The 27,699-nt window shown below is 37.6% G+C and overlaps 1 protein-coding gene and 2 pseudogenes across 3 annotated transcripts in view; all 3 read right to left on the bottom strand.

The window, feature by feature from the left end:
- Positions 1–1,116: 1,116 nt before the first annotated feature.
- LOC114205269 (histone deacetylase 2 pseudogene) lies at positions 1,117–2,552 on the bottom strand (annotated as a pseudogene).
- A 6,787-nt stretch (positions 2,553–9,339) lies between these two features.
- ERLIN1 (ER lipid raft associated 1) overlaps positions 9,340–27,699 on the bottom strand; it is a 40,353-nt gene continuing 21,993 nt past the window's right edge. For all 3 annotated transcript variants that reach the window (XM_028098546.2, XM_028098545.2, XM_028098547.2), the window contains 5 exons: positions 24,274–24,332; positions 22,319–22,410; positions 14,940–15,029; positions 13,813–13,892; positions 9,340–11,641 (listed from right to left, as the gene is read on the bottom strand). In XM_028098546.2, the coding sequence (XP_027954347.1) occupies positions 11,420–11,641; positions 13,813–13,892; positions 14,940–15,029; positions 22,319–22,410; positions 24,274–24,332 (543 nt within the window). In that variant the 3' untranslated portion in view covers positions 9,340–11,419. The remainder of the gene's footprint in view (positions 11,642–13,812; positions 13,893–14,939; positions 15,030–22,318; positions 22,411–24,273; positions 24,333–27,699) is intronic.
- Positions 25,280–25,812, bottom strand: LOC114205220 (large ribosomal subunit protein uL23 pseudogene; annotated as a pseudogene).

The raw sequence follows: 27,699 nt of genomic DNA, 5'->3' as shown, positions 1-27,699 counted from the left end.
TACATTCTTAGCAGAAATTTATGAAAATTCTAACTTTTCCCTATTTTTGTAAGTACCTGTTCTATTCTTTATTTTAGCCATTCAAGTGGGTGTGAAGTGGTATCTCACTGTGGCTTTGATTTGCGTTTTTCTGGTAATGATCTTGAGAATCTTTTCATTTGTTTATTGGATATTTGTATTTCTTCTTTGGAGAAATGTCTATTCAAGCCCTTTGCCCATCTTTAAATTGGTTGTCTTTAATTACTGAATTACCAGGGTTCTTTATATATTCTGGGTACAAATCCCATATTGTATATGATTTGCAAATATCTTCTCCCATTCTGTGGGTTGTCTCTTCACTTTTTTTATATTGTTCTTTGAAGCACAAAAGTTTAAAATTTTGATGAAATCTAATTTGTTTTTGTTGTTGTTACTTGTGTTTTTGGTGTCATTTCAAGAACCTACTGCCTAACTCAAGGTCATGAAGATTTACTCCTATTTTTTCTTCTAAGAGTTTTATAGTTTTAACTCTCACATTTAGGTCTATGAGCCACTTGGAGTTAATTTTTGTGTAGGGTTTAAGGAAGAGGTCCAACTTCATTCTTTTGCATGTGAATATCTAGTTGTCCCAGCCCCATTTGTGGAAAAGACTATTCTTTCCCTATTAAGTTGTCTTGATACCCTTGTTGAAAATCAATTGACCATAAATGAGGTTTTATTTCTGGATCTTCAATCTATATGTCCATCTATACACCAGTGTCACACAGTGTTAATTACTGTAGTTTTGTAGTTCGTTTTTTCTCCAACTACAATTTTTTTTTAATAAAGAGAATTACAAAACATGGAAAAATCAGCTCAGAAAGTCCACTTCTTTAGTAGATCATTTTTTGACACACTAATATCAATTTTAAATACTTACATAAAGCATGATGGAAAAAAGAAATTTTGTTTTATGATTAGAAAAGTCACAATAAAACTTGCCAAGAAAGACAAAAACAAAAACAAGCCATTTTGAAAATAAACACAGTCCATGCCAATCTAGTATAAAATGAAGCCAGGAGTCTTCAAAAGGAAAAAACTTTCTTCCCAATATTTTCTCTCCTTTTTATGGTTTCTGAAATTGGGAGACTGTCAAATTCAAAGGTTGCTGAGCTGTTCTGATTTGGCTCTTTTGGTATCTGTTTTTTCACCACGCTTGTCCTTGGATTTATCTTCTTCCTTAACATCTACTTTTTTTGTCCTCAGTTTCCTTCCTGTCTTCTTCAGTTCTAGTTTTCTTTGCTCTTTCCTTATGATAGCCACAATTCTATGACCTCCTTTTCCTTCATCCTCAGAATCTGAGAATCCCTTATCACAAGCTATCTGTTTATCTGGTATCCAAACAGAAATTCTCTTGTCTGAATCTTCTCCATCTTTATCTCCACTGTCTTCATGAACAGCATCTTCTGGAATAGTTTTCATCTGGATGCTAGGTGCATGAGGTAGCATGTGTAAATTTTCAAAAAAATGCTGTTTTTTCTTTTCCATATATTCCATGGTGTTCTGGTTTGTCATGTTTGAAGGACTAATATGCAGTTTGTAGTCTGGTCCAAAATACTAATAGTAATCATTATATGGCAATTCACTGAGAACCTCACAATTGAGGGCAACTGCAGTCTTATATGTCCCATATCGAGCAACGTTACAGATTTTCTATCCACCTCCCCCAAGCATCAGTAACGGCATATTGAAAGTTTTACCACTTCTACACATTTAGCATGACCTTTGACTGTCAGCTTGAAGCAACCAAGTATATCACCAGTGAGTCTGCACCACACTACGACACCGCAGCACTAAGTTGATACATCTCTGTCACTTTTAGGATAATAGGCTTACATAACTTCCCATGACTCATCATCTATACCATCTCTCATTGGAAAGTTGACAGCAGAGTATTTGCCTTTTTCTGTACCAATATGACTAGAGTCTCCTGTTCCAGGTAAGAATTCCCCATATTTATGGAATAATAGTCATTACATGATCTGCTGCTTAAAAAGCTTCTTGAGTACCATCACCATGATGAATATCAATAATAATATATGACTCTCTGATGATACTTCAGTAATTCAAGGATGGCAAATACAATATCATTAACACAACAGAATCCTATTCTTCTGATTTCTTAGTATGATGTAATCCTCCAGCCCAGTTAACAGCCATGTTGGCTTGTTGTTGGTTTAATTTCACAGCCCCAAGCACCAGTTGAGAGCTTATAAAACTCAGTCCATCAGACTCTGGACAATCATCTCCAACACTAAATTTCTTCATCTGCTTACTATACTCAGAAAGGTTATCTGGTCTTACTGAATGTAAATATTCGAAGTATTCATCACTGTGGTATTTTGTCATTTCTTCAGCAGTGGTCTTATGGGACTGTATATTTCCATTTTTCTATATAAGCCATAATTTAGCAGCAAGTTACAGGTCATGAGGATTCTGAGGTTTCATGGGCTGACCCTGTCCATAATAATTTCCAGTATCACATCATAGTAGTAGCTGACTTTCTTCTTGCTACCTCCCTCACACTAGGCCATGGACTCCCAGACCACAGCCAGCTCCCAGTTCTGGCTCCTTCTGCTCCTGCTGCTGGGCCTCAATCCAACTTGGGGGTGGCAATGCCATAGAGAAGGACAGGCTGGCAGATGGAGAGAAAAGGGTGATGGGAGGGCTCAAGAGCACCTACTGTATACAGTAAAATATTGACAGTGATTATCTCTGTAGGGTAACTTTTTTTTTTTTGCTTTTTGCTTTTCTGCATTTTCCACTTTTTATGTTGAACACCTACTATCATTGTAATTAGAAGCAAAACATTATCAACTGTTATTTTTGAAAATACTAATCAAATGATTGGATAAGATAATAAGGGAAAAAATGTGTGCTGACCAATCCTGTTATTTTTATGAACTTATGGAAAATAGTAACTGGGAGCCAACCAGCTCCTGCACAGAGGCAAGGGTATATGGAGTTCTGAATTTCAGAGAGGAAAAAAGAAGATAAAATGGCCAAGGTCTTTTTGATGGCCCCTGGCTCTAAGAATTAGAAAATTAATAATGGTTAGTTTACAAAAAAGAAAGGAACTTGTACATTTTGTTTTGGAAAGGTCTGTATTACAAAGGGGAGATCAACAAAAGTTTGCAAAAGCAAATTCCTTTGTCATCTGGTAAAACTACATGGCATCTGATTTGGATTGACTTTCTTTGGTTTCTTTAAAAACCTGCATTGTACTCAATTACCAAACAACAAAATAGTTCCTGGATGACTCACCTGATCTTACTAGTGTACAGATTTAATGGTTTCATCCAGATTTGGAGAGTTCTAACAATTTGATTTGATTGACTTTGCTATCACCAGTGGATTACTTAGTTACGCCATAAATTCAGTGAAGCTACAAATTATTCAGAATGTGCATGTGTATGACTTCGGTGGATTTATTTGTATTTACCAGGGAAAAAAGGCACAAAGTATTCTGTTTACCTGAAGCTGCTATTTTATAATCCAAAAAGTGTCCTGGATCAAACTTCTCTAGATTGGGAAACTCCTTGCAATTGAAAAAAACAAAGACAGTAATGCAATACAGTAGTGCCCTGGAACCAAGAAATGGAGAGTAGAATGTTACTTTATCACACTTATCCTTGGTTCTTTAAAAAAAAAAAAAAATCTAACACTCTTAATTATAGTGGATTGAATAGGAGTGAGCACTCTTAAACTAGCCTCATGAGTGGTTGTCTAGTTACGGCTATTTTACACACTCTCATACATTACCTTTTACTGAATAGTAAGATGGTTGTCAGTGGGAAAAACAATATTATGGTCAATGTGCAATAATCAATTGTTGAAAAACTAGAGTTTGCAACCTATATTGTCTAGACAATGAACTTTACTGGAATTGCTGCCTCAAATCGGGAGCTTACATCTCATAATTTTTTCTTTCTGAATCCAGATGTGAATGAGAAAATGAGATATAAAATTGCTGAACCAAACCCTACTTCCCTCACTTGGTAAAATGGGGTGGGGTAACCAAAACAGGCTTCTTTTTTCACAAAAAACTGTGAGGATTAAATGATAAAATAATAATGATATCCACAATTTATATTGGGGCCTTCACATTTACCTGATACTGCACTTAGTTTTTTAGAAATCTCATTTAATCTTCACTTCAACCACATCCAGTAGGCTCTCTCTTTGTTCATACAGTATAAACAAGGAAACTGACATTCAGAAAGAAGAAATAATTTGAAGTTAGACTTTTAGCAAGTGGCATGGTTAAACCTGAACCAGGTTCTCTCTGATTATAAAGCATCCCTACTATTTAAGCGAAAGCTTCCTTTTTCCATTTTTACTTTATTTTGCATTTCCTTAAACATTATTTTACAATTGGAGTAGATAATACATGCATATGGTATAAAATATAAAAAAATGTACAAAAAGGTGAAAAGTGAAAATGAATCTCTTATGCACAATGAATCATGGAACGTTACATTAAAAACTAACGATGTAATGTATGGTGATTAACATAACAATAAAAATTTTAAAAAAAAGAAAATGAATCTCTTCTTTTCCTATACTCTTTTGGTTTCCTTCTTGATGTAATCACTGTTTACCCACTTATGATATATCCTTTGGGAGATAGCTTACAGATTTAAAATAAAAGACACATATATACATCCCCCACTATTTTCACACAAATAGCAGTATCCTATGGTGTTCTGTCACTTGCTTAGTATTCCACTTTATTGAAATAAGGGATTTTTAAAAATTCTTTGGAAGTGAACATTCAGGGATCTCCCAGTCTTTAAATATCACGAATACTGCTATGATGCATATTCTTACTTTGGGGGAGGTATTCATGAAGAATAAATTCCTAGTAGTGAAAGTCCTTTTTAAATTATGTTTTGAATTTTGATGAATACTGCCACATTGCCTTCCATAGAGGTATTTCACACTTTACAGTTTAACATTCTCTGTGCATATATTTGAGCCACCACGAATAAATTTGCGTGTAAGATGTGAGCTAGGGATATATATTTTTTCCAATTCCCCCAGAGTTTTCCGAACTCTATTGAATAATCCATATTTTCCCTCTAGGTTACAAGGAAAAACACATCTTTATCATGTACTAAGTTTCCATATAAAGTTCAGTTTATTTTTATATTTTAATTGCTCTATTAAAGCTATAGTACTCAGCTTCAATAACTGTGATTTTAAGATTTTATTTGAGAGAGAGACAGAGTGAGCAGGGGGAGGAGCAGAGGGAGAGGGACAAGCAGACTCCGCACTGAGCATGAAGATGCATGTGGGGCTTGATTCCACAAGCCTGAGATCACGACCTGAGCAGAAATCACTACAAAAAACTTACATCCTCAGTGCGCATGAGTCGGACACTTAACCAACTGAGTCACCCAGGTGCTCCAATAACTGTGACTTTATATTTTAACATTAGGTAGGGCTATTGTGACTATTCTTTTAAAATCTACCCTATCAAATTTGGGATGTTAGTTTAGTTCCAAAAAATACCTGGTTGATATTTTTATTGAGATTTCATAAACGTATAGATTGATTTTGGGATAATTGCGCTCTCTTCCTTCCCACAGAATAAGTTAATTTATTAAAATTCTTACATCCTCTAACAGTTTGAAGTTTTTTCTATAGATCTTGAAATTTCTTGTTTATTCCCAAGTATTTCATCCTGGTTTTTATTAACAAAAACTTGTCTTCATTATATTAAGTTTTACTTTATATAGGGTAGCACTTGATTGTTTTAAAATAATAAATTTGTGGGGCACCTGGGTGTTGTTTAAGCATCTAACTCTTGATCTCAGCTCGGGTCATGATCTCAGGGTGGTGAGATCGAGCCCTGTGTTGGGCTCCTTGCTCAACTTGGAGTCTCCTTGAGATTTTCTCTTTCTCTGCCCCTCTCCGCACTCATGCTGTCTCTAAAGTGAATAAATAAAATCTTTAATAAATTTGTACCTAACCAGTGAATAATTCTATTTTTGCAATCACGTTCAGGAAATTTTCTTGTACTTTACAGGTACAATTGTTTCATCTCCAAATTTGCCTTCTTTAAAATTTTTTATCTCATTCCCTTTTTCTAATTCTAGTAATGGTAGGTAGACTTTATTCCTGGTATTAACAGGGATCCTTTTAGTCTTTTATCAATTAGCCTGGTTTGAGAAATGTTTTCTCTGGCTAAGGAGCTAGTCACCCATTCCCATTTTATTAAGGGCTTAAAAAACTAAAAATGGATGTTAATTATCAAAACCATTTTCTATACAAACGAGACATCATGTGATTGCTCCCTAAATTCTATTTACATGGTGAATTTTTTTTTATTTTTATTTTTTAGAGAGAGTGAGCCCAAGCATGTGCGAGCAGCAGGAGAGGGGGAGAGAGAATCTTAAGCAGGCTCCATACCCAGTGCAGTGCCCAACAGCAGGCTCTATCTCATGACCCTGAGATCATGACCTGAGCTGAAGTGGAGTCAGACGCTTAACTGACTGAGCCCCCCAGGCGCCCCACATGGTTAATTTTACTAGATTTCCTAGTGTTAGACCATTCCTGTGTTCCTGATTATCTTCACTTGGTGGTGGTGTAGTATTTTTGATGTGATGCTAGACCATGTGTTAGTAGACTTTTGCACTGATATTTTTAAGATTGGTAGCTATTCAGCAATGTCCACAATAGCCAAACTGTGGAAAGAGCCAAGATGTCCATCGACAGATGAATGGATAAAAAAGATGTGGTATATATATACAATGGAATATTATACAGCCATTAAAGGAATGAGATCTTGCCATTTGCAACGACGTGGATGGAACTGGAGGGTGTTATGCTGACTGAAATAAGTCAATCAGAGAAAGTCATATGACCTCACTGATATGAGGAATTTTTTTTTAAGATTTTATTTATTTGATAAAGAGCACAAGTAGGCAGAGTGGCAGGCAGAGGGAGAGGGAGAAGCGGGTTCTCCACTGAGCAGGGAGCCAGATGTGGGGCTCGATCCCAGGACCCCAGGATCATAACCTGAGCCGAAGGCAGCCGCTTAACTGACTGAGCCACCCAGGCGCCCTGATATGAGGAATTCTTAATCTCAGGAAACAAACTGAGGGTTGCTGGAGTGGTGGGGGGGTGGGAGGGATGGGGTGGCTGGGTGATAGACAATGGGGAGGGTATGTGCTATGGTGAGCGCTGTGAATCGTGCAAGACTGTTGAATCACAGATCTGTACTTCTGAAACAAATAATGCAACATATGTTAAGAAAAAAAAAAGAAGATAGCAGGAGGGGAAGAATGAAGGGGGGGAAATTGGAGGGGCAGACGAACCATGAGAGACGATGGACTCTGAAAAACAAACTGAAGGTTCCAGAGGGGAGGGGGGTGGGGGGATGGGTGAGCCTGGTGATGGGTATTAAAGAGGACACGTTCTGTGTGGAGCACTGGGTTTTATACACAAACAATGAATCATGGAACACTACATCAAAAACTAATGATGTAATGTATGGTGATTAACATAATAAAAATTTAAAGAAAAAAAAAGATTGGTAGCTATTTCTGTTTTGTAGTGTTTTGGTCAGGTTTGGCACCTTTTCTTCCTCTTCTATTCTTCAGAACTGTTTAAATGTAAAACCCAACCCCTTAATCACTACAAAAAACTGACTACATCCTCAGTGTGTATGTCAATGTTTTGGTAAATGCAAAGTGCTCTACAAATATTAACTGTTAGAAGCAGCAGTATCTCAAATGTCGTGGTATGTGAGGTCCTGGAGGATAATTTGGGATAAAGAAGGTTGACTGACACTTGACTACCTTAGAGCTGCAGACACATTTTCTATCTCTTCCTCCTTTTTAAAATCCATTATGAAAAATAAGATTTCATGAGATTCTCATTACTGGAAATCACTGCCCCCTTTACACATTCTGAGAGAGGGAAGGGGCCTTGGAACCCTAGATCAGCCTCCCCCACTCTAGGAAGGCAGAAATGCACCCCAACAATCACCACGCAGAAATCATTATGCTAAGTGCATAAAAATATGTTGCTGAACCCACTGAAGAGCCCCGTGAGGATGTGTAAACAAGTTCAGAGATGTTAGGTAACTTCCCATGGTTACACATTAAGTCCTCACATAGACACTCTACCCTAACTTCTATGTCCTTTTTTCCCCCACTACTCACTTTCCTGCATTTCACATTCATCCTTTTGTTCTTTCATGCAACAAAACTGACCAAAAACTCATATGGGCCTGGCATGAGCAATAGATACCAGCCCAAGAAAGAGCAGAATCACAGTCCCTACCCCTGGAGAGCTGAACATTTGTGAGGAAAGACATTAAATAGGTAAAGTGAGGTGTGTGAAATGTTCCAAGGCAGAAATGTGGAGTGCTCACCTGAGCCCACAGTTTAGGGTGACCTGTTTGAAGAAGTGAAGACTCATCAGGAGTTAGCAAAGGAAAGATGAAGTTATAAGGGGAAAAAATTAGCCAGGCCAGTGGAACAATATATGTTAAGGGACACAGAGAAGGTACATTCAAGGACCCAGGCTGGAGAGGTCAGTGGGGGCCAGATCACAAAGAGCCTTCTATGCACACACATGGGGCTTAATCACAAAGCAACCAGAGATTACAACTTCTAATTCACAAAATTCCTTTTTCACAGCAAGAGGCAGAAATGACTTAGTTCTAAATCACTTCATTTTAATACCCACCCAGACCTACAGGATAATTGGTTTGAATTAAATTTCCTTGGTCTGTAGCAGCAGACATAGGATACTATGGAGGTGGAGCCCACAGAACCCAGTAAAAGGCTGCCTTCCCCAAAACTCCCAATTACCAACCCTGCTGCCCAACATCACTGTGAATTTGTTCCCCAGGAAAGAAAGGATGAAAGCTGTGGAGAGCAGATCCAGCCCTGGCTCTTGGACTAACATCTGAATTAGTGAAGTTAGTTACATCATACCACTGCCAGTTATAATTTGTACAATTTGTCCCTTCCTCTGCCTCAATAAAACTGCCCTGCCTCCTCCCTTCTTAGACAGCCTCTGAAGGGCACAATGCTCCAGCCTCCCTCTTTCCTCCTCTGCTGCTGACCACATCCCACCAAGAATCAGAACATTCCTTGTTAAATTCTGAGTCAGAAAGTGTTAACCCTGCTTTCAAAATTCTTATACCTGGGAAGCAGTACTCTGAGAAGAGCATAAGAAAAGCCTCTACAGTTGAGTTAAACTAGTAAAATAAACTGGCTACCTAGTTGAAATGGGCAAGACAGCCTTAGGAACATGTTAAGACAACAGAAAATAATGGAGACATAAGGAAAAAATACAAATCACTGATAGTAAAATAATTTTATTTGGTTTCTTTTTTTAAAAAAAGGTAGCAATTCACATATAAATTTAGACTTCAAGATTACAGTGTATATTTGCCAAAAGGAACATCCCTACAGGAGGGATAGACTTAGAGCCTGAGCGAGCACTGGGAAGCACACTCCATGGAGAGTTTAAGTGGAAGTAGTTTCTTTACAACTTCACAACACTAGTTCCCTGTTCCTCAACTCTGCCACCAGGGGGCTTGTAAGAAAACCCACATCCATCACTTCAGGGCAACAGCTTTTAGCTCACGGGAATAGGAAACATCTCTAGGAATGAAAGCACAAAGGTCAATGACCCAAATTTCCCACAACAATCATTATCTATCTGCAGCAACAATACATGACAGATGAAGAGTTTATTCTTATAGTTCAAAGGTTCTTTAAAGGAGGGCTAGAGAACACCAGATCCATTCATAAAGAGAGTGTATACAATAAGCAAAAATTAAAAAAGGATTCTCTCCATTATTACAAATGCCTCTCTAGTATAAGGCCCAGGGAAAAGACCCACTCAAATTTGGGATTCCTTCCCCATAGAAAGTGTTTGGCACAACCCGCAAGCTGTCATGAGACTGACAGGACTGACAGCGGAAAGGTTTCTGGAAGTGGTCCCATGACTTTTCTGTCTGGCTTGACCACAGTATACATGAAAAGTGTCTTAAAAAGCTGCACAAACTCAGGCCTAACTATGGGGCACACTGTTTCAGGAAAGCTAATCTGAAGGGGAAAAAGGCCCAGATGAAATAGGTCTCCCATAGCCACAGGCTAACTCGTAACTCACTCTGTCATCCTCCCATGGGAGATTAAATCCCCTGGCAGCCCAGGAAGTCAGTGGAATCCTGACTTCCTAGGGAAGGTGAAAGCTGGAGAACAACTTTGATTTCAGCATCTCAGAGCCAGGTTAAAAAAAAAAAAAAAAATGAAACAAAGATGACCAAAGATGCTGTTACTCTGTTCCACACTATGTAGGCTCCAGAAGAACAATATTGAGGAGAATCAATGTGCTAGTAACCATGGCAGCCCTAGGACTTGGCCTTCAGGCAGAGGTACTGGGGCAAATAAATGTACCCCAAATCCAGTTTTTATGAAAACTTCCTGCAGTTATGATATAATACTGTGCAGTGAACAGCTGGGAAATTACATGCTGCTCCTCATTCTGGTTAAAGCCCTGCCTTGCTCTTGGCCAGCCAGAGCTGAGAGGTGACATATAAGGAGTTGTCTGTGGCTAAAAACCAGGCACCTTCATTATGAATGGCCTGGGGCAGTGACACAGATAGTCATCATCCAATGGAGGGGAATGGAGGGCCCCAGAGCTTTGGTTCAAAGCAAAGGTTTCATCTCACCCAGAACTTCAAGCCAAGCTCTCTCTTTGAGCCTACTAATGCAATAACTAGTGATTAGGAATCCCTGGTTGGGTGGCAAGGTACATATCCCAGCAGGCCACCAACTCGACTATAGGAAAACAAAAAGGTGCAAATAGTATCAAGTAAATATTTGCTCAAGTGGAAGATCATTTCCTGGAGAACTTCAGTGGACTAGATGCTAATCACATGGATGAACGCTGGGACTGGACCCCAAAGAGAGAGCTTGGGCCCCAGGCGTAATCGGTCTTCTTTACACTTACCGCATCCTGGCCATCTTCTCTGGCCTCCTATGTCTTGAATGGCTGAGCACACATTTCCCCAGGGACCAATGTAAACATTATTCAACAGGATCTCAGCTTAGAAAAACACAGCTTGTTATATACTTAATGTGTAACATTCCAGTGCAGGCAGTATCTTAGCATCACACTTTCCCTCATTCATGAGTACCAGTTCAGAAAGGAAGACACACAGGATACTTGATAAAAACTGTGGCTGAAAAGACATTTGGGTGCCAGACAACTGGCTCTATCTTGCAATCGGCTGATAAACCAGGGCTACCACAGGAGAGGCAGAACAGATGGAGCACAGGTTCTCTGTGAATCTGAGGAGTCATATAACCATTGTTCCCACTTAACCCCTTGGGCCACATTCTGATATGGGAGTACATTTCCACCACTTGCATCAACCTGTGCTCTCCTTGTTTTGGATGGGGCTCTCTCCAGAGGGTTCAAGAGTCTCCTTAGAGAGGAGAGAACTTTTTCTTCCAGTCCTAACATCTGAGTATTTCGAAGCACAAGAGGAGTCCATGAACATGCTAGGGATGTTGCTGCCAAAGTAGATCTTACTGTTAGAAGCAATGGCCTGGTACCTTTTGAGCTCCAGATATTCCGGGGTCAATTTGTGCTGTGTGGGGGCAAACAAGAGCAAAGGAATCAGGACACTTTGGTCCAATAGTCATCTCTCTCCTTCCTTACACACATTTTTCCTACTGCTCTTCTGAATCACTACTCAACTCTGAGTCATTGCCAATGACGACCTCTCACTTTGACGTGTAGCTCTTATATTCACAGCTGTATTTTAGACTTGAAGTTCCTTACACAAGCCCATGCCTTAATGCAGGGAGAAGTATTCACTTTTTAATAAAAAAAAGGATTGAGGAGGTGGGTTTTTGGGAACAATGATGACAACTAACATTTCTATAGTGACTTAGAGCCTATAAAATGCTTTCATATCTACTTTCTTATTTCATCTAGCTGAGTTCAACCTGGATCAGCCTGGAATCTCTGCAGGTTCTCTTAAGAGGTAAACAGGTCAATAGATGAGAGTGGCAGAGCTTCATAGGCACTGGGCTCATAACCATCAACCAACTGTTATTCTGCTTTTCTTGACCACATTCTAAAAGTGGAAAAAGATCTCAAGAAATCACCTGGTCTGGTATCATGACTCTACCTAGAAGCTAGATGTTTAAACTGACTGTGGTGGACACAAGTTTGACAATCAAACAGTTCTTTCTCCCTGTCACAGTTTTGGATTTTTTTGGTTTTTTTTAATTTAAATCATGGTGCCATGATACATCCAACCAAAATCTCTCTGGGCTTGATCAAAATTTCTAATATTCCCTGGAACATACTTCCCCCAAAGCCTATCGGAACCTTCCCTAGTAATCCTTTCCCCATCTCAAGTCCCCGGCCTGTCCTCTAGGCCATTCATAGCACCCCAACACCTTCTACTCCCTGGGTCTATACTCCCTCTGCTGAAACACTGCCATCAAATCTGGTCACAGTGTATAACCAAATTACTTTCTAATGGCTTACTAATATAGGTCATGATCTGAATAGCATTTTTCAAAATGGCATAAAACTGCTGTCCCTTTCAGCATAAGGCTAACCTCAATGACAAAGTCTTGATACTTGTGCCTAGCCAGCTTCTCCCATGACAGATTTGGATTGCTAGTTTTATACACAAGATTCTCACCTTGTCTCCATCTTGACCAAATTCCATTCCGTTTCTATAGAGCTGTGTCTCTTCCAATATGCTAGATTTACTTCTAAATTTATATTGGATTTCAAAGTACTGAAAACTCTCATTATATAAACCTATCATGTCTTATCATTTCTTCTGAACCCACAATATGTTGTTCCTTTCTAAACTGAAAGAATTTAAGACTCGTCTATACCTTAAATCTTGACTCTAATCCTTTAAATCGCACCAAACACTGGCAACCTCTTTCTCAACTCTTTCAACGTTGTGATCTACTCTACAATTAATAATTTTATAAACCTTGGTCATATCCTTCCATTCTCAGAATACCACAGGGGTTCTAGCTGCCTCTTCCTAATTCCTGCTAAGTAGGCCTACATTCTCTAAACCTAGATTGACCTGAGTCCCTATACAAACACTGTTCACCTGTATCACCCAACCTCCTTTCTCAAATTATCACACATAAAATTCCACACAACTAGAATATTTTTAAATCCAGTAAACAAGCAGTACTCAAGGGAATTTGAAAACATGTGTGCTGCGGGGAGCACTACTGATGCTTAGCAGGCAAGGGTCAGGGATGCAAAATAGCCCATAATGCATGGGACAGTCTTCAACAATGAAAAAGTATCCCATCTCAAAATGCCAAGAAAGTTGCTGATGAGAAACACTAAATAAACTTAGCATTTATACAAAAAAGCTACCTTATCTGGGAAGCAACTCTAAATGGACTTTACTCTTCTCCTGTTACTCCTGTCATTCCATGAGAAGACCCTCACCTTTCCTGATTACTGAGCCCTGATACGGCACTACAGATAGATGATTTATGGTATCTGACTTGTGTTTATTTATCTCCCTGCCTTTGTCCTAGCTCCCCACTTTTACAAGGAACTATACAAAGTTCTCTCCCCAGTGAGTGTGCAATATGTCTTGATAAGTGATTGGCTATTTCCAGAGAGTGTGATGTCAACTACCCTTCCTTGAAACTGGATAGATCACCACTATCATATTAAAGCCCCACCCCCAACCCCCAGCCCCAAGGAAAAGCAAAATCCCAAAGAGTATATTATAAGGAGTGGGTGAGAGCCAGTCACCTTGTTTGAGGTGGCATATTTGTGTGCAGCATAATACTCAGCATCTGCCTTCGCCTTCTCTCGGGCCAGGAATGCAGCATCTAGCAAGAAAAATAGAGTCAGGGTTTTTAAAACAAAGGAAAGTTGTAATCTATTTCCTCAGCTGGGTAAGAGTTCAGATTTTATGTTAAGTAGGGGTCTCTTTCTCCACTGCCTAATATTTTGATCACTTTATTTTTTTAAAGATTTTATTCTTTTTAAGTAATCTCTATACCCAAAATGGGGCTCAAACTTACAACCCCGAGATCAAGTCACATGCTCCACTGACTGAGCCAGCCAGGCACTCCTCAATCACTTAAAGGCATTTAACAACATTAGCAGTTTTCAAATCCCAGTCCCCAGACAGACTCTTCTCAAAGGGGAATACTCTTGTCAACGTCAAAGAACTCTCAGCTTATTTTCCACCTAATGCTGATCCTTCTTTCCTCTACCCCTCATCACTCAAAAAGCCTCGCACCCTACCCAGGTTCTGGCTTCAAGTAAAATAATGAAGTCTAGACATGAAAGCTCTGCTCTATTTATTGCACTGTCCCCACCCCCTCCAAATTTGATCCAGAATCAGTTAATGCAGAATGATAGGAAGCAGCAGTATACAAGCAAGAGGCTGAATGTCTGGTCTTCAAGACTGTGAGCCTAGAACGTCAACATCTCACTAAATGAAATCAAGAAGTTTGAGAGCCTCTATGAAAATTGGGGCTTCTTTTTTTCCCCAGCTAATTTTTTTTTTTTTTTTTGGTTGCCAGGTAGAAAAGAAACTGGTAGCGGTGGGGTTTTTTATCTTGTACGTTCTTTACAACTGGTTATGAGTAATTCTCATATTTTGTCTGCCTGAGAACAAAATGGTAGCTAATAAGCCACAACTTAAGGACAAAAAATGAAAGGATGAGTTACCTATAATCATAAACCAAACCAAGAGCTGAACATGTATTGACAAGTTTTTAAAAATCTGTCTAGGGTCTGAGGGCAGCCACCTCCTCCAGACCAGATTATTCCGACTATGGCCCTCCCGCCTACCACAATCAAGAGCCTGATCTCTGAGGCAGATAGGCAGTTTGGGACAGTCAGAGCCTCTTTTCTCCCTGATGTACCTTCAATTTCAGAAATGCGTTTTTCAGTTTCTTTCTCCATCACCTTCTGCTGAAACCGAATTTTTGCCACCTGTGCAATCTTCTCCGCTTCTATAATTATACACAAAAGAAGACACATTCAAAAACACTTCTCTAGTTCCAGAAATACTTAGAATTAGCAGCACATTGTCTTGACATTTAATTATATAAGTTTTTATGTGCTGTTTCATTAAGTTTTATCCACCCAGACTGTAAACTACTCAACAGAAAAAAGGGAATTTATTTCCTATTTACTGTTCTGTTGACAGTGCTAGTTTTGTGGGAAAGGGGAATACAAAAGGTTCCATTCCTTCATGGGATTACACAGCAACGGTCCACAAGCTAGTGGGAAAAATGATACTTCATGAAAGTACTCAGAACAAAAATAGAGCAACATAAATGCATGGTAACACAGAACAATCTTATAAAATGGCAGGAGAAAGAAAGAACAAGGAAGGTAAGTTAAACCAAGAAAGGCCTTCTGGAAGAAATCCTAAAGAAAATAATGGACATGATCTAGGAGGACATGGCAGAAAGCATAAAGACAAGAAGAGCGAATGAAGTCACAGTGAAAAGGTGATTATGGAGGCAGCTGACAAGAGAAGACAACAAATAATTAGAATAGAAAGAAGGCTAGATGACTCCCATCTTCAGTAACAGGCTAAAGAATTTTATATACTCAGGATCAACTTGGTTGATGGTTAAGTTACCATCAGGGAAATGACAAGATGAAAATAATATCAGAGAAGTATAATTCTGACTGCTGTTGAGCATAAAAGAGAAAGTTGGCTAATTCGTCTGACATTGTAAAAACAAGTTTTGGGGATGAACAAGTTACCTGCAGCAGGAAAAACCAAACACCCTCAAGTAAACCAGTGGCCTAACCAAAGGATCCAGGATCAGGGAAGAAAGACTCTAATTACACTTTGAATTCAATCATTGCAATTCTTGAAGAACTTTCTCAATTCTCCTTTTCAGCCAAGGTTAGTATTTTAACACATCTTATCTCTGACCCTTGGGGGAAGTGCATAGTAGAAAAGAACTTCCAAGTGCCTTCTTATTTCCAGAAGATCCAGTATCCTTTATCAACAACTCCAGCACATACTTCACTATTTCCTCATTAGCATAAAATCAACCTATATCACACCACCCTCCAAATAGACTACAATGTTCAATTGGACTAGAAACTTACCTATAAGCAGAAACTCAAGATAAAACTTGAATAACAGGTAAGGCATCCGGAGCCTACAGCTAGGACCCAGAGAATGGTGTCTCAACATAGAGAAACTGTTGCGGTCATTCCATTTAACACTGCTCTCTGACATACAGGGATAAACCAATAAAGAGCATGAGACAGTTCTAGAAAAATGGTGGAAAAGGCTTAGAAAACCCTCCAGCTAACACCACCTTAAAGTGCTAGACAAAATATAACTTTTTTTTTTTAATGCATGACTAAGATCGTAAAAAAGGAGGAGAGATCCTCAAGAGACATATGCAAAGGGAGAGCTGAGAGCCAGTACAGTGGTGGCCTTGGTGGTGGTTATTAGACAAGTGAGGGAGAGGGACTTGGATTATTGCCCATGCAGGGCCAGGAGATGAGGTCTTGAGATGTTAGAACTGAGACTCCTGTATAAAATTGAGACCACTAGAGGGCTTCAACTCCAGGGAGGCTAAAAAACTCTACCCACCAGCCCAATGAGAAGTACGCTTTTCTCTACCTAGACACATCACAGTGAAACTAAAACACCCAAAAACATAGAGAAAAATCATAAAAGCAAAAAGAAGAGGAAGCCAAACAAAAATGAAATAATATTGCCACAGGACAAAGAAAAGTAAGTTTCGTTGGGCTTAGACCTGTAGGCTAGATTACCATTCAAGAATGAAATAAAACCATTTCAGACCAAAGAAGAATGATTAAGTATGTACTCCTTAGCCTTCACTGAAAAAACAAAATAACAACAAACTAGCAGAAAAAAAAGAATGAATTGCCAAAAACAATGGAGAGGAAAAAATTAAGTAACACCTATAAATCAAAATAGATGTTTACTCTCAGAAGTGATGATAATGATAATAATTAATCAGGGAATAAAAAGAACATAAAACCAGAATACGAGGCAACAATACGTAAAACTGGGGGACAGTGATAAGAATTAAGGCTCTCTAAGGTTTTATTTAAGAGGATAGAAAGAATGATAAGCTTTAGACTTTGTCAAGTCAGGTATGCTTATTAACATCTTATAGGTATGACTGTACATTCTAGAAACACAATATAAATCTTCCAATCAAGTAAAAGGAAGAAAAGAATAAAGAAAATCCAATCAATTCAATACCAATCAGAAAAGAAAGAAAAAAGAAGCAGAAGAAAAAATGCATGGTAAATAGCACAAAATTAAATGATACAAACAAATCCAAATACAGCGGTAACCACAATAAATATAAAAAGACTAAACTCACCAGTTAAAAGACAGATTCTCACATTGGATAAGATAACAAAATCCAGCTATATGCTGTTTACAAGAGACACACCTAAAACATAATGACATAGAAAAGTTGAAAGTAAAAGGATGGGAAAAGATACATCAAGAAAATAACTAACCAAGAGAAATCTGGCATAGCTATAATATCATTAGACAAAACAGATCTTAAGCCAAAAAGTGTGTCTGGAGTAAAGAGGGTTATTACATAATAGGAGCAATTCTGCAGGGAGATATAACAATCCTGAATCTCTTAATGATATAGCCCTAAAATATATAAAGAAAAAAAAATTACAAGTCATCAAATCCATAGTCATAGTGGGAGATTTTAATTTTAACACACCTCTCTCAGTAGCTGATAGCTCAAGAAGGCAAAAATTAGAATAGAGAAGATGTAAACAACACAATTCATAAGCCCGACCTAATGGATATATATAGAGAGAAAACTGCATCCGACAAATAAAGAAAACACATTCAGTCTTTGCAAGCATACACAGAACATTTACCAAAAAAGTACCATGTATTGAGAGCCCGCAAAGCAAATTTCAACAAATACTTAAGAATCCATATAACAGATCATATTTTGACTATCATGCAATATTAGAAATCAACAATAAAGTGGTAGCCCCCTAAAAAAACCATTCAATCTGAAAAAAATATTTTTAATACTTGATAAGTGAAAGGAGAAATCATAATGGGAATGTTTTTTAAAAACTAAAACTGAACACCAATAAACTGCATTTCGAAACTTGTGAGATGTACCTAAGAGAGAACTTAGAAGAAAATTTATAATCTTACATGTTTCCATCAGAAAAGACTGAAAACTAAAGAATTAAGTTAACTCAAGAAGTTAGAAAAGAACCAATGAGAAAACTCAAAAAAGGCAGGAGAGAATAATAAGTGTAAATAATATAATTGAAAAGTAAGTGATAATAGAATCAACGAAATCAAAATGCAGTTTTGTGAAAAGAAAGTATAACAGACCTCTGGCAAAACTGATCCAGGAAAAGAGAAGGCACAAATAAACAATACTAGGAATGAAAAGGGGGCATGCATTATTTGGTAGAGGGTTTAAAAAATCAGAAGAAACTTCTGCAAATTTATGCTCCCAAATCTGAAATTTCAGATGACAATTTTCTAGAAAAATATAACTACCCAAACTTAAAGAAACAAGTACCTGAAACTGACCTACAGTTAGTAATAGAAATTAAATCAGCAGGCTAAATGTTACCACAAAAAACAAACAAGCATACAAAAAAGCAAACCCCACTAGACCAAGATGGTTTTTACAAGTGAGTTCCACCAAACCTACAAACAGATAATAACATATTTTATACAAAATGTTCCAGAACATAGAAAAAGAAGAAATGCTCTCCGACTCATTTTGAGGCTAGTATAACTACGAAAAAACTAACAGTAACAGTACAATAAAAAAACTGTAAGCTGTAATGTATGAAATAAAAGCAAAAATGAAAATAAATAAAAGTAAAAATTTTAAAGAAATTATCAGCAAAACATAAAGAGAAATGTATTGGGGTGAATCTCCTACATCATGTTCAAGTGGGTTTATCCCAAGAAGGCAAAATAATTCAGTAAAAGACAATCTATTAATATAATTCACCACATTAACAGCTTCAAAAAGAAAAATCCTATGGTCATCTCAACAGATACAGGAAAAATTCTCAAAGTTTTAACAGCCAGCCATTCATGATAAAAAACTCTCAGCAAGCAAGAAACAGAAAGAAACTTCATTAATAATAAAAATAAGTACAGCAAACAACACTGGGACTATTTAAAGTTAGGAACAAGACAAGAATACCTGTCGCCATCTTTCTTTTCAACACTGCACTGGAAATCAGAGCCTAAACCAGTAAGGTAGGAAGACTAGAAAGACGTGGAACTACAAAGAAAAAATCAGAACTGTCCTGATCCGAAGACAATTTGCTCACACATGGGAAATCGAAGAGACTATTAGAAATAGCATTTTCAGCAAGACTGCTAAACAAACAAACAAAATTAACGGTATACCTCTACAAGAGCAAAAACCAGTTAGAAAATGTGCCTTCAGAAAAGAGACTATTTGGTGCAGCTGGGTAGCTCAATCAGTTGAGCATCTGTCTGACTCTTGGTTTCTGCTCAGGACGTGATCTTGTGGTCTCAGGGTCGTGGGGTCGAGGCCTGTTTGGGACTCTGAGCTCAGCAGAGTCTGCTTGTCCCTCTTCCTCCCTCTCTGCCCCTTCCCCTGCACTTGTGCACACACTCTCTCACTTTGTCTCTCTCTCTCTCGAATAAATGAATAAAATCTTAAAAAAAAGAACCTATTTATAATAGCAAAAAACTTGAGGAATATATAGGAATAAAACTCTAAGAAAGAAGTGCCAGAACTTTAAGAAGAAAATTATAACACTTTTTTGAAAGGCATTTCTCATAAATGGAAAAATATAAACAGATTTATAAGACTCAGTATCACAAATACTGTAATTCTCTCCAACTTGACATGTACAGATAATGTAATTCTAATCAAAACCTCACCACAGCATTTTACAGAACGTGAGCTGATCCTAAAATTTATGTGGTGGAATAAAGAGACAATTTTAGAGTAGTTAGGAATTGTTAAGAGGCATAATTAAGGAGAAACCTGCTCTCTCAGATAGCAAGATTTAACATAAAAAGTGACAGTAATTGAAACAAGGTAATTCTAGAGAAGGACAGAACAAGAAATTAAGAGAGACTCTAGCAACAGAACAATTTATATACAGTATCTTGTTATAAGACAGATGTGGCATTAGAAATAAATAGAGGAAATAATGAACTTTTCAGTAGTCTAAAATAATTGGCTTGCTACTTGGAAAAAATAAGCTGAATTCCAATGTCACACTAAACCCTAAAATAAATTCCAGATGGATTCAATATCTAAATATGAAAAGCAAAACTGTAAAACTTTTAGAATAAAATTATGACTTTGAGGTTGGGAAAGAACTCTTAAATGGGATAGAAAAAGTACAAATCAGAATGGAAGACTGATGAATATGATTACATGAAAATTAAATATATATGAATGTCAAAGACATCATAAAGTTCAAAGACAGGCCACAAAGTGAGAGAAGATATTGTAATGCATAAATCTGGGAAAGGATTAATATCCAGAAGATATAAAGAACTACAAATCAGCTCAAAAAAAGTAATCGAACAATGGGCTAAAGTATATTAACAGGCAATTCACATACAGAAAAAGAGAAACCTGAATGACCAATAAACAATATTGAACTTTCCTAGTAATCAGAGAAATACAAACTGAAATTATGTGATACGTGTCCACCATCACACTGACATAAATTTTAAAAGGTCTAATAACTCTAAGAATTGAGGAGGATATGTAGAAATGGGAATTCAATAAGGCAACAAAGGAATGGGAACGCAGACCCTGCTGAAGGAAGGTAAGAGGGCAGAATCCCTCTGCAGAGCAATTTGGCAATACTGAATGTTATCCATTGGAAGATGTATGTACCCTGTGACCCAGCAATTCTACTTCGAGATACGTATTCCAGAGCAATGCTTCTCAAACTACCTATGGGAAAGCAACCTCTCCCCTTATTTGTATTTCAGTCTGTTAAGAAGCAGTATTTTATAAATTATAATAAAAATTAATTACTAGGAAAAATATTAGAAACAAAAACACAGGCTCCAGTTTTTTATTATTAGACTCAACAGACATAAAATTACTGTGTAATACTGTAAGAACTTCTAAGCACTCATTCTCAATTTCTGTAGTCACCTCTTTATGGATCAGAAACAGAAAGCTGGTGATACAGGGCACTGACCGACACTACATGTTGAGTAGCACTACCACTGAAAACTCTGAATGTGTGTACAAAGAGACATGGATACGCAGCACTGTTCATAATACGGAAAAACTAGAAACTAACTCTTCAATAGTAATCTATCGGAATGAACTGAGGTTCACTCACAGAATGAATGCACAGCAGTTTAGATCTACACATTATCAGTACGAATAAAACTCAATGTTGGTAAAATAAAGGCAAGTTGTGGAATAAAAGATAAGAGTTTGATATCATTTTTATGGTTTAAGACAATTCTACGAATTGTTGTTACATATTTACAGTTATGGTATAAAAGTATGTACAGAAAGATCTGCATAAAAACTTTAAAACAGAAGCTACTCAGAGAAGGGAGGTCAAGAAATACGACCAGGTAAGGGTACACAGGAGGCTTCAAATGGATAAATTTCTTCTTAAAAGAAAATATGATCTGAAGGAATGTGGCAAATATTAAGCCTTAATTTTACTATTCTCTGTGCATTCCTGAATATTTGAAATAGTTAATGAAACACTTCTTAAATTTTCAGCATCCCAAGGAACAAATGACTGACAGCCTAAGAGGGCAGTCCAATATACAGTATCCTGGAGTGTTAGGGAAACCACTGTGATTCAAAATAAGCTGTAAGCAATCCTACCCTACTGTCGGAGAGGACATCCATCCAGACAAAACTCGGTGCACGTCAACAGCAAGGATGCATATTATAATCCCGAGCTTTGGCCAAAAAACTTCCCTATTAAACTGTATGAACAAAACTCTACTACACAGAGGCTACAGTTGCCCAAAAACCCTATCCATTTTTCTTGTCCTTGGAAAAGCAGTAGCGGCCAAAGACATGGTGGAGAGCCAAAGCACTTCATTAAGTACTGGCACCATCTAGTTTCAAAGGCTGTAGGACATCTGAATATACAAAAGAGTTTCTAAAATTCTCCACCATGTATGATGCAATCTTATTTGATCCCATCAATCCAGAGTCAGACTGACAAAGAACAGGATAAACTCATAACACATGTACTTAGAGACATCCATTTCATAAAGAAATCCAAGTACCTATAACAGCCTTTTTCCTCTCTGTCTCAGCTTCTTTCTCCACAACCTTTTGCTTCTGTGCAGCTATAAGAAGTTTTGTCTTTTCAGCCTCCCTGTGAAGCAAAATATTATAAAAATTAGAAATGATGTGCAGTCACAGGCAGTAAATCTGACTCTATGGTGAGTCAAAGAACCATTTGCAACACAAACTTCAGAAAGTTAAGGTGCCTAGAGAGGTGTTACCCCATTTTACTTATAATGAATCTGAGGCTGAAAGGTTAAACGATTTGCCCAAAGTCACCTAGATACAGGAATCAATTTATACATTTGAATTTCAGTCTGACCTTTTCCTCTAATTGTATCATAGAAAGGCCTGTGATCCTCAAGTACCTAGAGTATATAAATGCTTCCTTTGTTGTTAGGCTTCCAGCTAGCCCATACAGTACCTCTGGGCCAATTAGCAAAATGCAACACTCTCTGGGCAGATGCAGTCCCTCAGGTGCATAGTCTGGTAAGAAGGATGGAGCTAGATTTGAGCCCCTCCTCAGGCAGACACTCTTGTGCAGTTACCCTATTTGTTGTATGGGAGATATAATTAGGTGGCAGTTATTAGGTGGTGAATTGGGGCTCAATGTAAGAAATTTTCTTTCTAATAATGGAAACGGCTAGCCTATCACTAAGTATGTACAAGCAGTTACTGGGCAACCACAGGGCAGAAAAGGTATAAAAAAAAGATTACTATTTTGTGGGTGGGAGGTTAGACCTCAAGGTGGCTTTTAAATTTGGGATTCCAATAGTCTACAAAATTAGGAAAGATCCAGATTTATCTGAAAAGTAACTCCAATAGTTCCCCCAAAACATTTTCCCCCAAAGATCTCTCCTTTCTTCCTGCCAAAACTGATAAAGACACAAAATGGCATTCTGGATACTATGAGTTATTTGAGGGCAGAGAACACATAGTCTTCATGTTTCCATCACTAGAAGCTATCATATTGAAAGCCTAAGACATCCTGAGCCTTCAATCAAAAAATGTTTTTATACAAATGGATCAGATCCATGATCTATCCAGCCTGGCACTCTGTGCTGTAGTTTTAAAAGAGGAGTTCCTTTTCTACAAATGAAAAGGGAAAATAAAGTTCTGTTGCATAACAGAAGACAGAGACGGGAACAGTAAGGACTCAGCAGTAAATCACCCCAGGAAGTATTATTATTTCTTGGACTCCCTATACTTACACAATCTGTTGTATTCCTGACTTTTGCTAAGTTATTTTTCCAGCATTTCATATTTTCCACTTAAAATACTAGCCGAATTTCCTAAAGACTTTTGTTTCTTTTCGGTACCTGTCATACAAGAATAATACTGCCATTTCAACCACAGCAGGTATTCCCCTAACCCACGTTCTTCAGAACACTAAGAAATTAATATCATGTCAAGCAAGTAACTTCTCATTCCCAGTCAGCTCTGGACCCAAAAAAGAGAAGACTACCGGGAGTCAATCCAGGCAAAGCTTCCCAGAAGCAAATTATAGATCCAGGTGTAATTTTAGATACACACTCACATATAATGGAAAACCAAACTTTATAGCAGTAAGGTGTCTATCCTTACCACTGTAACACAGTGACACAATATAGGCACTCTCTTCAACCTTAGCAGCTAGTACTCCCTCCTCTATTCATATTTAATTCAAGATATTCATGTCCAAATTATAGCTCCTTAGCCTTCCAACAACAGTTCTACAGCAAATTGCATCCTTAGCCACTAATGCTGCTCCTGAAATGTTCATATATAAAGAAAAACCTAAGAATAATCCAGTGAATTAAGACACAAGAATAAATTATCAGAATTAAAGTATGGAAAATAGATATACACCCCACCCCAGAGTGTAACATCTCACATATAAGTTTCCTCTACACTGGTATATTAATATGAAGACAGCCCTAAATAAAAATTTTGGGATCCCTAGCATATTACTCACATTAACTCAAAATTTCTTCTTATGGCTTCCGGGATTTTGGGTTTTGTAACACGCACAGCCTGAAAAATAAAAGTGAAAAGCCAAAATATATTTGAAAAATAAATCTTCAAACTAAATCTTCTATAGAAAAGCTCCTCAAATGAAACTAATAAAACTATGACATAGCTGCCTACTAACATGTGTGGAAATTCTACTAGGAAATCTATTCTTCATGCCATCACACCAAGAATCAAATATATGCTGTTTCTTGTTTCCTTAAGAAATGCTTGCCTAGGGGGAAAAAAATCACCCTAACCCCTATGGAAATAAACTCCTTTAGGGAAAAGGTTCTCCCTTAAAAGACCTCTACAAAGCTCTTCAGTTGGATACTTTTGTTTCCTTTTCAAGCCTGCAAACCAAAGAAACAGAAAGAAGGCAAAATTCCAAGATTTAAAATTGTAAAGTAGGAAATAGTAGAAACAAAAATAAAAGCAAACAAAGTTCAGGTCAGTATATGCAACTTAATACAATAAATGTATTTACTACTTCCTAAACCTGCAATCACTCAGTAATGACTATACATAAACAGCCCAAAGTTGAAGGAAAACAAATACCAGTTAACAGATTACATTCTTTCTTCCTAGAATCTCACTTAGAACAAAGTCTACTTGTCTTTGTAGATACTGTTTACTAGACACTTTGTTTCCCTAACCATAGTGTACTTTGACATTAATTAAGATTTTTTATTTGGAAAGTGCAGCCTTTTGAAGGCTGACTTTTCTACATCAGGCAACTGATCTCTCAAAAGCTTTTCATTTAACTAGTTAAACATCACTCACTCCCTACCTATACTGCAAACACACACAACACTGCTGATCTGAAGACAGTTTTAATTTCTCTTTGAAAATTGGCTAAACTTTTAAGCAACAAAGCCTTTAAGCACATAACTTTTATTTAATTCAATTAATTAACATACAGTGTATTATTAGTTTCAGAAGCAGAGTGCAGTGATTCCTCAGTCTTTTTTTTTTTTTGGTGAAAAAAATTTAATTTAGATTTAGCCAGCTGGACTCAGTTTAGATGATTCCAATTTTGTTGGCAACATCCAAAGCATCATAGTCAGGAGCCAGTCGAACATATGCCTTCTTCTCTCCATCAGGCCTGATCAAGGTGTTGACCTTGGCCACATCAATGTCGTAGAGCTTCTTCACAGTCTGTTTGATCTGGTGCTTACTGGCCTTGACATCCACAATGAACACAAGTGTGTTGTCTTCTATTTTTTTCATGGCTGACTCAGTGGTCAGGGGGAACTTGATGATGGCATAGTGATCAAGCTTGTTTCTCCTGGGGGCGCTCTTTCGAGGATATTTGGGCTGCCTCCGCAGACGCAGTGTCTTGGGTCGTCGGAACGTAGGTGACGTGCGGATTTTCTTTTTTTTGTGACTGTGGACGCCTTTCAGCACTGCTTTCTTGGCCTTCAAAGCCTTTGCTTTGGCTTCGGCTTTGGGAGGGGCAGGGGCTTCCTTCTTAGCCTTCGGCGCCATCTTCGTAAAAGGCTCCTCAGTCTTATATAATACATAGTGCTCATTACATCATGTGCCCTCCTTAATGTCCATCACCCAATTATCCCATTCCCACCACCCCCCTTCAACAACCCTCAGTTTGTTTCCTATGATGAAGAGTCTCTCAAGGTTTGTCTCCCTCTCTGGTTTCGTCTTGTTTTATTTTTCCCACCCTGCTCGTGCTCTTTCTCAAGCACATAATCTTCTTTTAAGGCTTTTGAAAGAAGACTTTTAAGCAACACAGACTTCCCTACATGAAAGAGAACAGTCAAATCTGTAAAGATTTTGAGAACTAGCATAACCAAACACAAGTAGTGAAATGGAGTAAGAAGCTGGGGACTGTAGTGAAAAAACTCATTATATGCTGAAGTTGAGGCATGTGAGGACATAAGGAACAACTCATGGAGATATCCAGAAGACAAAAATTTATAACCAGCATTTGTGATAGATGCCAGATTTCACTATGTGACTACCAGAAATACAGATGACTCCCAATATGTTTTAATATGATTCAGAAGAAAGCACTGTCATTTTGCATTTAATTAAGAGACTGGCCATATTTCTTTTTAGTCTTATTTTTTTAAAAAGCATAAAATATGACTGTTTTCTGAAGACTTCTATCTTGCTGTATGAAGCTGAAGAACATACTACATGCTTGCCAATCTTGGGAATCTCAGAATTTTCAAATATGTGTAAAATAAGCACCTACTGTAACAGATAATGCAAGTTACATCATAACAGATTTAAAAAGTAAAATGACGAGGCGCCTGGGTGGCTCAGTTGGTTAAGCGGCTGCCTTCGGCTCACGTCATGATCCTGGGGTCCTGGGATAGAGTCCTACATCGGGCTCCCTGCTCAGTGGGGAGCCTGCTTCTCCCTCTGCCTCTGCCCCCTGCTCATGCTCTCTCTCTCACTCACTCTCTCTCTAATAAAATCTTAAAAAAATAAAGTGACAACATATCCAAAAACAATGGCCAAAATACACACACACACAGAGTGGAGAGAGGGGAAAAAAAGCTGATGAAATGAATATATTTGAAAGTGACCACCGGGTTATAAACATATATTTTAAATGGAAAGCCAGCATATAACACAGTCACTCTCTTTAATAACATAGGGAAAAAATATCAAGGATGCATATTTTCACCATTCAAATTTGCCACAGTAGTTGCTCAAGAAAAATGGAGTATAAACACAAAGAAGAGCAAAATTAAAATACTGATTGTTTCAGAGAATGTTTATTCAACAAGTATTAATTGGGTGCCTGTCTGTGCCAAGTGCTGTTTGTTCTAGGCACTATGGATACAGCAATGAACAAGACAAGACTGCTCTCATGGAATTGAGAATTTTAAAGGGAGAAAACACAATAGATAACAAAAAGCAAATAAATGAGTAAGAAACTTTCAGACAGTTATGAGTGTTATGTGAACAATTTAAAATAGGATGATTTGGAGACAGGGAAATGGTTATAGAGGGGAAAAGCAAGATTTTTACTTTGGCATAATTATATAAATAAAAAATCTAAGGAAATTCATAAAGTTACAGTCAAGTAAGATAAATTAGCTCTAAAAGATCTATTGTATAACACTGTACCTACAGTCAATAATAATGTACTGTGCACCTAAAAATTTAAAAGGATAGATTTCATGTTAAATGTTTATACCACATACACAACAAAAAATCCAAGGAAATTAACCCAAAAAATTTATTAGAAACAGTGAATTCAGCAAACTAGTAGCTACACAATAAATTCACCAAGAATCATTTGCATTCCTCAATGATTATACAAAAAAAGACTACATATTTGATAGCATTAACACTCAGGAAATCCATGAGCATTAATTTAATTTGAGATATGAATTTCTCACCTGGTCAGAAATTCTAA

The sequence above is a fragment of the Eumetopias jubatus genome, unplaced genomic scaffold (genome assembly GCF_037043125.1).
Source record: "Eumetopias jubatus isolate StellerSeaLion01/CBP00866 unplaced genomic scaffold, mEumJub1_p1.0 scaffold_17, whole genome shotgun sequence".
NCBI classification, from domain to species: Eukaryota; Metazoa; Chordata; class Mammalia; order Carnivora; family Otariidae; genus Eumetopias; species Eumetopias jubatus.
The sequence above is the reverse complement of the archived record's forward strand: the minus strand, read 5'-3'. Positions and strand labels throughout refer to the sequence as shown.